At 41.3% G+C, this 13,812-nt stretch overlaps 1 protein-coding gene across 1 annotated transcript in view; it reads left to right on the forward strand.

The window, feature by feature from the left end:
* Positions 1 to 13,064, forward strand: part of MARCHF11 (membrane associated ring-CH-type finger 11) — a 102,833-nt gene extending 89,769 nt beyond the window's left edge. Inside the window, exon 4 of the mRNA XM_049648269.1 lies at positions 12,415 to 13,064. Coding sequence (XP_049504226.1) covers positions 12,415 to 12,737 — 323 coding nt within the window. The 3' untranslated portion in view covers positions 12,738 to 13,064. The remainder of the gene's footprint in view (positions 1 to 12,414) is intronic.
* Positions 13,065 to 13,812: the final 748 nt, after the last annotated feature.

Raw genomic sequence — 13,812 nt, forward strand, 5'->3', positions numbered from 1 at the left:
GCTGGGCTCAGAGGGGGTTTGTAATGCAGAGTTGCAGAGAGAGGAAGCAGCAATGTCGACCTTACCTTTTCACTGCCCCCCCTCCATCTGCTACTTCTTTCTGGCTTTGTTTCCTCCCCCAGTACTGAGAAAGCACCCCCCACCCCCAGGCCCCGTGCTGGGAGAGTGATTATGGGGTGGGGTGTGCTTTCTCAGTACTGGGGGAGGAAACAAAGCCAGAAAGAAGTAGCAGATGGAGGGGGGGGGGTCTTCAGGAGGTAGAAGAGGATGCACTGAGATGAAGAACATGGGTAAGAAGCCCTGGAGGGGGGTTGGCCGCACTGGGTGGGAGAGTTTCAAAGCTAGCAGTTGGAACGGTTTCTGGAAGGGAAGGGCTCCAGGCTGGAGTGAAGGAGGGGCAGCAGAGGGCAAGGGGCATGTACGTTAGGTCAGGTCGTCCACATGGGCCTGGAGTCCTGTGTGTTGAGGGGGCTTAGGGGAGTCAGGAGCCAGGGGACAGATCCCCTGTGATTGTTGACAGCGGCTGAGGGGCCAGGAGAGGAAACCTCCTGTGGCCGCACCATAGGCTCACGTGGCCATACGTGTGTTTTGTGCAACTTGACTCTTTCTTTTGTGTGACTTTACTGTTCTCCCGAAGAGTAGTTGTGGGACTTTAAATACAACGAGGCTCACGCGTGGCTGCAGCAACCGTAGAGAAATCTGAGTGTGTCCCTAGGCCAGTGTGAGATAGGGTCACCTCGGCGTGGGAACAGGAAGTTTTCCTGGGAGGACAGATCAGACTAGACTGCGTGGCAGTGGGACCCAGGACACTAAGAGGCAGGCCCTCTAACCTAAAAACCTGGAGATTGGTCTTCAGAACTGACACCCGCCTCTTTAGGGATCTCTTGACTTAGGACTGTTTTGCAGCAAAGAACCTTATTTACTGAAGAGAAATGTGAACATGAAGATTCTTCTAGACGATCTGCACATCACGGCAGGTTGGGGACTATGGGTTTGCTGACAGGGAGCAGGCGACAAACTTGGGTCATGAGGAACCACAGAGATGGGCATAGAGACGAAGCCCATATGTGTTTTCAGGGGCCTCCAAATAGGTAGAAATAAGGTTTTAAAAACCATGATCTCCAATAATAGGTAAGATTATGTTTCCTAATCCAGGTACTTTTCCTCAAATGTCACTCTTAATCCCCACATTGCTCCACTAAGTGTAGGTACTGCCACTATATCATCTCAGAGATGAGAAAACTGAAGGCGCCATTAAGTAGTTCTGCCAAGGTCACCCGGATTGGAAGAGGGACCTGACATTGGAATCCAGACATTGCCGCTCCCAGAGCCTGTGTACGAATATTTATGTGATTCGGTCAATTCTATTTATTATTTAGTCAGGACCCCTTCTTATATGCTGAGCTTGAATAGCTAATTTACAAAGTGTTGTTGTTTATTCATGAAGTGAAACCACATTGAGTTGCTGTCTCAAACACCTAAGGCATAACAACAGGAATAAATATTTATTTGAGGTATGGGGGATCTGATTTTAGATCAGACATGGAGAAAAATTTTCCCTAAAAGCCCAAAGTAATGTAGCTATTTTGCGAAGTCTTTACTCATTTATTCTAAATTAATGGACCCATACAGAACATACAGAAACAGTGGAGAATGGGAGATATTTAATACAGCATACCAAAAGCGATCTCTTTCTTTTGACTGATCTGAGTGAAACAATTGCCTGATAAGAATTATGTATGTAAAGAATCCCCTCTAACCCTTGGATTTTGTTGCTAGATCACAGAATAGAATATTAAGGAAAGCTAAGGTCTGAGCATCTTTATATTCAGGTTAAAAATCCCATTAATATTTTCAATTACAAAAATCTTACTGATGTGTGAATGACATCAAAGAGTTAGAAAGTTTATTCATGTTTATTTAGGTGGTAGCTTCTGTTTGGAATTTTTACCCACTGCCTGTATGATTTAAGAGAAATGAAAAACAAAGCAACAAAGATGAGATAGCCTATTACAAGTCACAACAATAAATAGAGTTGTAACTAGATATTTCGATTTGGATCTTTTTAAGTATTATTCTCACCCTGAGAAATAGAACAACCAATACATATATGATCTACTCTAGAGATTAATAAAATTGTGTTCTGTGAGTTTGCAGTAGACAGTTTGTCCATTGGCGAAGAAGGAAAATTAGCTGTGTTTGTTTCTACTTGCCACGAGGAAAACAGTCTCCACTAATAGTCTCCTTCTAGAACTGTGTTTTTAAATTTTTCTTAATTTTTAAAATTTTGAGAGAGAGATAGAGACAGAGATAGAGACAGAGACAGAGAGAATCTCAAGCAGTCTCCTTGCTTAGTGCGGAGCCTGACTCAGGGACTCCATCCCACAACCATGGGATCATGACCTGAGCTGGAATCAAGAGTTGGATGCTCAGGGCGCCTGGGTGGCTCAGTCGGTTAAGCGTCTGACTTCGGCTCAGGTCATGATCTCTGCATCCGTGAGTTTGGTCCCAGCGTCGGGCTCTGTGCTGACAGCTCAGAGCCTGGAGCCCAGAATTGTTTTTAGTCCATATCTTAGAGTGTGGGAAACAAATGGAAATCTACCAACGTAGATTTCTAACTCTAAAAGCTTTAACACAGCAAATGGACATTGGTAGGACTTTTTAACACAATACTATTACACTGGGGTTTGTGGAGTTACTTTCATAAATTGTGAAGGTCACTGTAATCCTTCCCAATGCTGTCGTGTGCCCTTTAAGATACAGACCAGAGGAGAACTTAACCATCCTAGGCTCTGGTGTTATTGAAGAGATTTTGATTCTATCTACTTCATAGTATCATATCCCTTGGGCCAAAGAGGCACCAGTGTGGACTAGCTCTGGCCAAGGATGGTTCCTGGGGTCTGAGTTCTTACGAGCAAGCACACTGGACCAGCCATCAAAGGTCTGGCTCTGGTTCTGGGCTCCAGCACTAACTAACTGTGGACACTTGGGCAAACCATGTCACTTCTGTGAGACTCAGAGCCCTCATCCCCCAAAGCAAAAGGGCTAGATTAAATCATACCCAGTATTTTCTAATTTTGAAATTCAGTGACTACGTTTGTCCACTGCTGATCCCATGACACATGATGTTACCCCTTTGCTACAAGGTGTTTCATCGGTTCATGATTTGAAGGCAGACTTGAAGTTGTGTTCAGCTGAAATTAAACGAGTTCTAATCCATGCTTCCAGTTATAGGAAGGCTCTAGGATACCTTTGTCATCTATAAGGACATTGGACTAATTCTTTTATTTATTTTATTGAAATAACCATATTCATTAAGTGACTTTTTTCTCAAGCACTTTTGGGTAGAAGCTTAGATGATATAACAATTCTTCTCTCCAGTGAATTATTTTAATCCTTTAAAAAAATTAACTTATCGAGGTGCGTGGGTGGCTCAGTCAATTAAGCATCTGACTTGGGCTCAGGTCATGATCTCATGGTTCATGAATTCAATGCAGGCGGTGGGCTCTGTGCTAATGGCTCAGAGTCTGGAGCCTTCCTCAGATTCTTTGTCTCCCTCTCTCTCTGCCCTTCCCCTGCTCACACTCTGTCTCTCTCTCTCTCAAAAGTTAATAATCTACGTTAAACATTAAAAAAAATAACATATCATGTATTTTATAACATGTAAGAAAGTTTGCAGCTTTTGAGGAATGTTCTGTGACTATGCCAAAGGTGGATTCGAGAGGCAGGACTAGTAAAGATTGAAAGATCAGGAGTTTCTTATTTACTAGGAAATAAGAGAAATCATTAAAATCATTCATTGATGGATTGGCTTCTTAGAACAGCAAGCGGTCAGATGAATGGGGAGCATCTCTTTTAGTCTCCCTGTTTTGCCTGGAAATAGCAGAGACAAATGCATATAAGTCACTTAGGCTTTCAGCCTGAGCGTGGTCATTTTATGACCAGCTGGGTTCATGATTGTTTGATTCAGGCAGATGTTTGATGACCAGGTCAACAAGACCTCGGAGGAGTTGGCTACAATTTACTTGGACTGAAAATGCATCCCAGTGAAGGATTTTAGCTCTTCTACCCCCTGCCAGGCCGTGTGTGTGTGTGTGTGTGTACCCATACATATGCTCAAGTATGTATGGAACGTGGGCCCCGATTCCTAAATTTTTTTCATCTCTAGTCTTAGAGTGCATGTCTCAGTGTGATATCTTAAGATATTACTCTGCTATTTTATTTTATTTAAAAAAATTTTTTTTATTTTGAGAGAGACGGAGACAGCTCGCAAGAGTGGGAGAGGGGCAGAGAGAATGGGAGAGATAGGGAATCCCAAGCAGACTCCATGCTGTCAGCTCAGAGCCCTACTCAGGGTTTGAACTCATGAAACCCTGAGATCATGACCTGAGCCCTAACCAAGAGTCGGACGCTTAACCAACTGAGCCACCCAGGTGCCCCATTACTCTACCAGTTTAAAGAACACTGTTTTAGTGGCACTTTCATGACTAGACTTAAATTGACCCTTGTTCCCCTTTACATCCAGGGATGCCTGCTCACCTCTTTCTCATCCCCTCCCATTTCGCAAAGATTTATTGAGTTTCTACTATGTTTCAAGCATTGAAGTAAGAATAAGGTCTCTGTTTTCAGAGATCACACAGCTGATTGAAGTCACACGCATAGAAACAAAGTATTCCAGTACCAGTAATAGGTAAAACAGGGCAGGTATTTCCTGTGTGGAATGGCAGAAGGTAGGAGGGAAGGATTAATTCCGAGTGGGCCAGAGAAGAAATTATGAGAGACTATGGATCAGGAAGCATATTTAATAATAGTTCATTGTGAAAATGTAGGAGCATGATCCTTCTGGAGAATTCTCTGTCTTATGGGTTTATCTCGGATTTGCTAAGAAGATAGAATTAGCAGAATTTAGTGCATAGAGGAGTCTAGGTGATTCCAAGGTTTTAGCTTAATTGACTCAGGGGATGGTCATTAACTGAAATAGAGGTGGTAGGTCAGGAAGCAAATTCAACCTATGTCAAGACCTTTCAGAAAACAGTGTGCTTCACTCCCCACTAGTTAGTAAACTATTATACTCCTTAATGAAATTTGGATTTGCCATCTTGTTCTACCACCAGGCAGTGATGTCATCGACATCAGTGATGATCCAGGACCCCCTGAGGATCCAGCCCCACTGTGTTCTTTGCGTGAAGGCTGAGGACTGCAGATTTCATTGAGCAGACGGGAGGACATAGAGAGTAGTGAGCGGGTCAGAGGACAGACACTGTGAATTTTCTTTTGTGTGCTCTCAGAGAAGCAATCACGTAGGGTTTTCGCTATTCTAGTAATCATTTCTTTATGTGTACTGTTACATACTCTGCTTTGGGGTGGGTCAGATCATCAGTTGGGGTGGGTCAGATCATCAGTTGGGGTGGGTCAGATCATCAGTTGGGGTGGGTCAGATCATCAGTATTTGGGAATTAGCCAGGGCAAGGTCAATCCTTGCAAGGGTTTTCATGCTGTGGGAACTTTGTGAGTAATTTTTATTCTTATTACATTTCTTACACAGAAGATTTTATTACCAACAGTTTGAGTGTTTGGGCTCCTGAACTTTATGCTTTCGTGATTAGCCTGCCATCCTCAACTTGGTTCTGTGAATTTATGTATATATGTATAAGATATACAAAATATACATATATACAATGTACCTACATATATATGTAATATATATAATTTACAATAGGAAAATTAACTCATTTTTTATAGATGTAAGTGCATTTTATGTGTTTTACACATAAAACACATTATTTGTTCTGATCTGGGCAACACTGGAAATACACTTGCACAAAAACCCCTATGTATAATCAAGACATTGTAGTCCCCAGTTGGCTTTTAAGATACCAATTTCTGATGGCTTTGTTGTGTGAGTCTAGTGACTTCAGTGAGGGCATATGTATTGTCTTTCAATTTTCATCTCTAAGTTTCATATTTTTGCATTTTTTTCTTTAAGCTCCACATATAGTTTAGTTCAACAAAAAGCATTCGTTATGCAAAGAAGTAATCACTCATGCTTATTTCTTCAAGATTCATATTAACAAGATTCAGCAATGGGGGAATGATTTATGTGTCCAAGCGTTGACCTCTATACTCATATCTAACTTTCCATTAAATGTTCAGCATTTAAATTTGGGGTAGGTTGGGAAAAATAAGCCAGGAAGATTAATGCATTTTATGACACCCCAGCAAAGATTATGCATCAAAGGGTATCTTGGACCACAGTCTCATTTAGTTGATCTTTCTTATACAACCATGCTCTGGTCCTCAAGTAGTGGCAATTAAGGAGTCAAAAATGGGTCCATGTTGGGGTATCTGGGTGGCTCAGCTGGTTAAGCATCCGACTTCGGCTCATGTCATAATCTCAGTCTATGAGTTTGAGCCCCATGCCAGTCTCTGTGCTGACAGCTCAGAGCCTGGAGCTGCTTTGGATTCTGTGTTTCCCTCTCTTTCTGCCCCTCCCCCCTCAAAAATAAACATTAAAGAAATGTTTTTAAATGTGTCCATTTTTTGAAACTGGTTCTAAACTGTTCTTAAATGGGATTAAATGGGACCCAAAGTTCCCACCCAAAGTTTCCATTCTTCCTCTCTTGCCCACTGACTTCTCAGAATGACATAGGTTATATTTTATAGAGTATGTGTAACTTTCACTGAGAGAGATGGGCAGAGAGAAAAAGAGGGAGACAGAGTGAAAGAGATCTTGGCAATGGACACTGGTGAAATTTAGTCTAAAAATCTTGGACATTTTCACAGTCAGGAGCGTTTTCTGGCCAAATGTGTGCTGTGCACTGCAAGTTCTTTAGCTTCTCCCAAAGGTTGTTTTGATTGGACGGCACACAGGGCTTTCACCTGTGCTCCTTTGTGGTTTCATCAGAACCTTTCACTTCTTGGGAAACCTCAAGGTGGAGGCAGCTTCCCAGATGAAGCTGTCACCACTTACAGTGTTGTCTTCAACAACTTTCTTCCTGTGGGTGGGAAGAGGAGGAAGGGGCTGTTTCACTGGCGCTTTTAGAGATATAACAGTGTCAGTGACCTACAAGATATTAAAAATGGCAGTTAATGGTATAACTTTGTCCAAATCATAGTCTCCAGGACTTAATTTACTCATATTTTCCATGAGGATGGTGTAGGTCTGTAAGGTCTGGCTTTGTCTGTTCAAGCCTCTATAGCAAAATACCACAGGACATTTATTCTTAGTTTTGGAGGCCGGGAAGTCCAAGGTCAAGGTGCTAGCATATTCAGTGTCTGGTTAGGTGTCTCACTGTGGTTTGCAGATGGCTGTCTTTCTCATGTGTTCTCACATGGCCTTTCCTTGCTGTCTCTTCCAGATTATATAAGGACATTAATCCAATCATGAGAGTCTCACCCTCATGACTCAAAATAGCCCTTATTACCTTCCCACAGGTCCCACCTCCACATAGGGATTAGGGATTAGGGCTTCAAGGTATGAATTTTGGAAGGATACATTGAGTCTGTAGCGAGGGTTCTTTTAGTTGATCTTTATTCTGAGAGACCGCCTTGCATTGGAAATTTAGCATGGATAGGACTATTGTACACAAGGTTTATATGTAGACAAATTTGAGCCCCAGTCTCTGCTCTTATTCTTATGTCTTGATGTTGGACAGTTATTAAATTTAAGTCTCAATTTCCTCAACCATCAAGTTGTTCAATCGTGGTGTCTATTTGTAGAGTTACTGCCAAGATAAAATGAAAACCGTGTGCATAAAGCACTTAGCACAGTGCTTGGCACAAAATAGATCCTTGATGATAATTTAAGTTCTGAAAATCAACCAAACCTCTTTGAACAAGAGCTGAGACTGGTAACACAAAAAAATGAAATGATTTGATCAGTAGTTTGATTGTTAATATCAAAATTTGTTTGTATTTGATTATAATTTTTGCAAGTCTCTGTTAATTGCAACATATCATTTGTGTTGCAATAAATATGGACAAGTGGTGTGTGTGTGTGTGTGTGTGCGTGTGTGTGTGCGTGTGCGTGTGTACATGCTTGTGCATGTGAGCATGTGAACATGGGACCTTGATGGTCTTCCCCATCATGTATTTGGGTAATTAATTCATTTTCTGCTACCATAGAAAAAAATTCAACCAACACACCACTTACAAATTTGGGATATATTTTACCCACACATCACCCCTCTGCTTTTATTTTAGTGAAACCGGAAACATTTGAACTTTCTCTTTTTGAAGCATATTATTCCCTAACAAAAATGTTCCTCTGCACATCAATAAGGGGATGCTCGAATTAAATGTTACTGGGAGGAAAATGATAAAAAACAAATAAAAAATAAATAAATAAACAAAAAGAAACCACCACCACCAACAACAACAAAAACAACCAACACTTAATACACACACACTTTCTGAACTCTCAAACTCCCAAATTCTCAGGAATCACCCCTTGACATCCATGCTATTAATAATGTAGCAAGTGTCGGGGCGCCTGGGTGGCTCAGTCGGTTGAGCATCCGACTTCGGCTCAGGTCATGATCTCAGTCTGTGAGTTTGAGCCCCGCGTCGGGCTCTGTGCTGACAGCTCAGAGCCTGGAGCCTGCTTCGGATTCTGTGTCTCCCTCTCTCTCTGTACCTCCCCTGCTCATGTCTCAAAAATAAATTAAAACATTTAAAAAAAATTAAAAACTAGTGTAGCAAGTGTCCTAAAATATTTAATATTTACATTTTATAGAAATAATCATTGCTTTTCCGTTCAGGTCTAGTGACTCTTGAAAAAAATAAATCTAAGCCTGTTGTTACATGACCTGAAATGTCAAGATGACACATTCATTTTAAGGCTTAACTTAAGGTATTACTCAGAGAGTGAAGGTCCTGGAGGAAGTGGATTTCTCAGTTGTGAAATAAGAGGAGACAAGCTCATCAGTAAGAAAGTATGGCAGCGTGAATTTTACTAGTTGGATTTTCAACACATGGACTAGAGTTGAATGAATCTTTACTCTTGGATTTTGACGATCTTAGTACCATTATGTTCTCATTACCTTGAGTACAAAAGGCATTTGCTACAAGTCTAGAAGACTTAAGGAAGAAAGGGAAAGATGCATATTAGAGAGGACCTCAAGGGTAGGATCGCCCTCCTCCTATTTCAAGAAAACTTAAGCTTCTAAAGGGCAAGGAGTGATTCCCAACACTTATAGGAAATAAAACAAAATCTAAGCATCGTTCATAACTTGAAGTGCAATGAAGAAGCAGAACATGGAACTGAAAATTCAAGAGGACCGTGTTTTCCTGAAAACTTCAAGTAGCTCCCTCTAAATTCAGAATGTACTAGAAAGGCCTGTGGGATTTATTTCTGCACACTGGGTAGATTTATGTATTTAGAAAAGGGCTACCAGGAGTGCGTTCCCAGAAAGTGACGTTAAGCTCTAGTAAATGATCTGATTTCTGGCCTTTCAAAGGAAATGGATAAAAAAAAAAAGAACAAGATCCTGTGAAATGAGTGATTTCCTGGGGTGAAGCTGTCCCCCATCACTGTACTTCTCCAGAATGAACCTGTTGCAAGCTGCGCTGGTTTTGTGATTAGTGTGAATGAATGTTTCTCGTCACGTAGATTCACTATGGACTTTTTAATTAATAATAATGTCTTGTGTCTTTAGAGCCACCATCGCGAGGAAATTTGAGTGCATTATAATTGATGAATTTCCATTTGTCTTCATACTATCCTGCTGAATGTATAGATTAGGTATTGCAATTGTGTTTTGATGAGGAAAAATAGAACCAGAAAAATTAAATCATTGCCCACAGAGATTTCAGAAGGCCAATAATCGAATCATCAATTACTATCTGGTAGTCTTTACTTCTAATTCTGGCTGTTTCCCCAGAATATCCGATCAGTTGTGACAGTTTGTCCTTAGAAAAATAGAGTTGATCAAAACAGTTATTTGCAGTTGCTATGATTAACAGAAGTTTACATTCCTTCTCATTATTTTGGTGGTGTTACACAATTATTATTTGTTTATTTTTATTGATTAAACCACATGCATGTTTTAAGCGGCCTATGCCAACATCCTTGGAATTCTCTTAAGTCATGCATGTCAGAAGTTTTTGTCCTGGTAAGGGAGTGGTGTAAAACTTAAATTCGGATATTAGGTAGTTGTGATATTTAAAAATTGGGTATCTCCATCACCTACCTGCCATTGTTTTAGCTGCCGAAAGAAAATGAAGTAATCTCCCCAACAAAACCATGTTCAAAACCCTTACTCGTTGTACCTTTGGAAAGATTACTATCATCCTTTCAATCACCCATTCCTCTAGGTTGAAAACATGAGACTGATTTTTCCCCTTCTTGCATTACTAGTTCTATCATTGTTTTCCTTTGACAAGTGTATCACTCTGTCCCTTATTGTGCCCACTCTGCTCCTCGCCTGCAATGTGGTAATCTCCCTACTTGTCTCCTGACTTCAGTTCTCTGTGCCTCAATACGTCTTAGATAAATTTTCCTAATAAATTCTTTGTAATTTTAGAAAGTATGACTTAGGCATAAAAAAGTATACAGAATATGTTGAACATCACCACCACCCAGCTTAAAAAATGGGACCTTAGAGGGACACCTGAGTGGCTCAGTTGGTTAAGCGTCCGACTCTTGACTTCGGCTCAGGTCATGATCTCATGGTCATGAGATCGAGCCCTGCGTTGGGCTCCATGCTAACAGAACAGAGCCTGCTTGGGATTCGCTCTCTCCCTCTCTCTCTGCCTCTCCCCCACTTACGCTCTCTTTCTCCCTGCTCTCACAGAATAAATAAATAAACGTGAAAAAAAAAAAGTGACCTTAGAGATACAGCCAAAAAGCCTATTTGAAATCTCTCCGGGATCTCATTTCTTTTCTTTCCTTTCCACTGTCACAAATTTCATGATTATTTTTTATGCATCTTTTTATACTTTTTACCTATATATCTGAATCTGTAAAAATGGGTAGTATTTCTTTACCCCAGTAATTTCTTTCTGAAACTTTCATGTTGTTTTTTTTTCACATGGCTTTAAGAGTTCCTCTCTTTTAAGATTTATACATGTTCGTGTATGCGACTTTGTTCCCTTCAGTTTCGTTGCCGTGGTCCACTGGATCCATACGACACGATTTATCCATTCTTCTCCGCATGTACTTTGAGACTGTTTGCTATTTCCCCCTCAAACACAAACAGTTACAGGACAAACATGTTTGAACATGCTTCCTTGCTCACATTTCTGAGAGTTTCTCTAGACTCAAGGTCTAAATCCTGGGAGGTAGGATCTGCTCACTTTCCAATTTTTCATTCAACAGTGCTTGTGGCCAACTGACATGCTGTGATTATGTGCCCTATTCCACCTAAAAAAAAGACTCTGCATTCATCCCTCCACCGACGTTCAATGGAATTTCATCCTCCTGAAGGAGAAGAGCTCCTTCTCATTTCCCAATCTGACCGGACCTCCCCCAAGGAATTTCTTTTAGTGAGGGGTCACCAGTTCAAAAGCTTTGGGCCACATGCTGAAATGCCGATGTATGAAAAATACAGGGTGTGGTGGGATCTGGGTAGAGTGGGAGCCATGTATCAGGGCACCATATCCAATTTACAGACTACGAGTTTATGGTCCCTGAGATTCTTGTATTACCTTGTTTATTTTCCTGAGGGTGTCTCCGAAATGCGTAATCATCCCATTTACTGCATAGCAGCAAAGACCTAGGTCTCTGGAGCCAGGCTGCCTGGGTCTGAATCCCTGTGCCACTGCTACTAGTTCTCTGCGTCTGAGCTGGTTCCTTGTGTGCAAAATGCAGGACATGCTCATACTCGTTTCTTAAGGCTTTGGCGAACACTGGACGAGGTAATATACATGAAACTCTCACGTAGGTGCCCAATGCATTTTTGTGGAGTTGTTGAAGAGAGTGAAAAGAAGAAAAAGTCGTCTCATACCTCCTCGGTGTGAGACAGTGCTTTAGGCACTGGGAAGATGATGTTGACTTTAACATCTGTCTCTTTCCCAAATTAAGGTGTCCGTTGAAACCAAGCCCTCCACACGTTACTTGGCCCCGCAATGAGTCCGCAAATATATGATGAATGAATCAATAAGCCTAATGATTCTCTTAAGGCAACATGAGTGCCCAAGGTGTGTTCTGAGCCACGATGGAGCAGGTTAATTATACCCGTGATAACTTTACTCTGTGCACGTTAGTGTATTCTTATTCTTTGGCTATTGGTTATTCCTGTGTAATATGGACAGTAGCTTGCCGTTAGCCATGACAGTTGAGTGGTCAGGATACCGTCTTTTTTTTGTGACAATGAGTAACAGAGAACTATTTCTTTAATGCCTTACTTGTATACAAAACCACCAACTTTTGATTATGACGAACCTTTGTTCCCCCCCCCCCACCTCCATTTTTAGGTCTCATTGTCCACGAAGGAGCTGCAGTTTACAGAGTGTTTAAGCGCTGGCGGGCTGTTAACTTACACTGGGATGTATTGAATTATGATAAAGCCACAGACATCGAAGAAAGTAGCCGGGGAGAGTCTTCCACAAGCAGGACTTTATGGTTGCCACTGACGGCCCTGCGGAACAGGAACTTGGTCCACCCGACGCAGTTAACTTCCCCCAGGTTTCAGTGTGGCTACGTGTTACTGCACCTGTTCAATCGGATGAGGCCCCATGAAGATCTGTCCGAAGATAACAGCTCAGGGGAGGTTGTGATGAGAGTGACTTCTGTGTGACAAAAGCGTAAGGCGGCGTGGTGTAGACCACCCTGCACATCTTGGAATGTAATTGCAATGAATGGCGAAACCACAGCACTTCTAAAAACACACATCTATGAACTTTTTAAAATTTATGCTTTTTATATGAACATTTGAATTGCAAATACATTTTTCTGAAAAAAAAATAGCTCTCTGGTTCTTTGTTTTCTGATTTCCCACATCTTTTATAAGTTGGTACTTGAAATCATTATACATATAATTTAACCCTACTTGGTTCAAAGAATGATGGAAGCTGTCCTGAAGGCCGAGACTATTTTTTCTTGCTTGTTTTAAATATATTTTTTATCAAACGTTTTGCTCCATGTGTAGTTTTTCAGGCATGCTACGAACGGGGAAGAGCTTAGAACTCCGTGGGCAGATGCCAAGGTGCCTGTGGGTTCGCAGATCCCAGGTGCTTGGGTGATGCTGTGGACTGGTCCTCTTCGTGCCTCACATCTACTGGCAGATGTAAGCGGGACTTTTTTGCTGGGATGGAATAATCTGTCACCAGGAATGCAAGCTCTAGGAATGTTGGCTTGCTTTCTAGCTTGTGAAACAGTACAGAGAGCTTATAAACAGTTAAAGATGAGTGGGGAAAAAATAGTTCTCCTCCAGTACGTATAACTTACTGCTATTACATACAAGTGGGCAGGGCCTTCTGTATACTTATAACCGTAAGAGCTCACCAAAACATCACATCATTGCTTGTGAAGTAATAATCCCACCGCCTCACATTTGCATAACCCTCTTACAGACCTACGGCAGTCATTTGGGTTAATTATTAGTGTCTTGAAGTCTGTGAGTGCTATCTTAATTAGATTTTCTTTCTGTAAAAGCTTATATACCTACTGAATCATTTAAACACGGACGCTATCGCTCGCTTTAATGAAGTCCTGGGAAATATATTCACCTGCAGCGAGAAATGTTTTCTTTCAGTAGATACGTATTTTTTAAGTGAAAAGAGGAAAAGAAAAATGAGGCTATTGACTCCCTAGGAACGGTTTGCTAACTAGTGGCACCTGGAGATTTTCCACCTTTTAATCCTCCTAATGGA

This window comes from Panthera uncia (genome assembly GCF_023721935.1).
Source record: "Panthera uncia isolate 11264 chromosome A1 unlocalized genomic scaffold, Puncia_PCG_1.0 HiC_scaffold_17, whole genome shotgun sequence".
Lineage (NCBI taxonomy): Eukaryota > Metazoa > Chordata > Mammalia > Carnivora > Felidae > Panthera > Panthera uncia.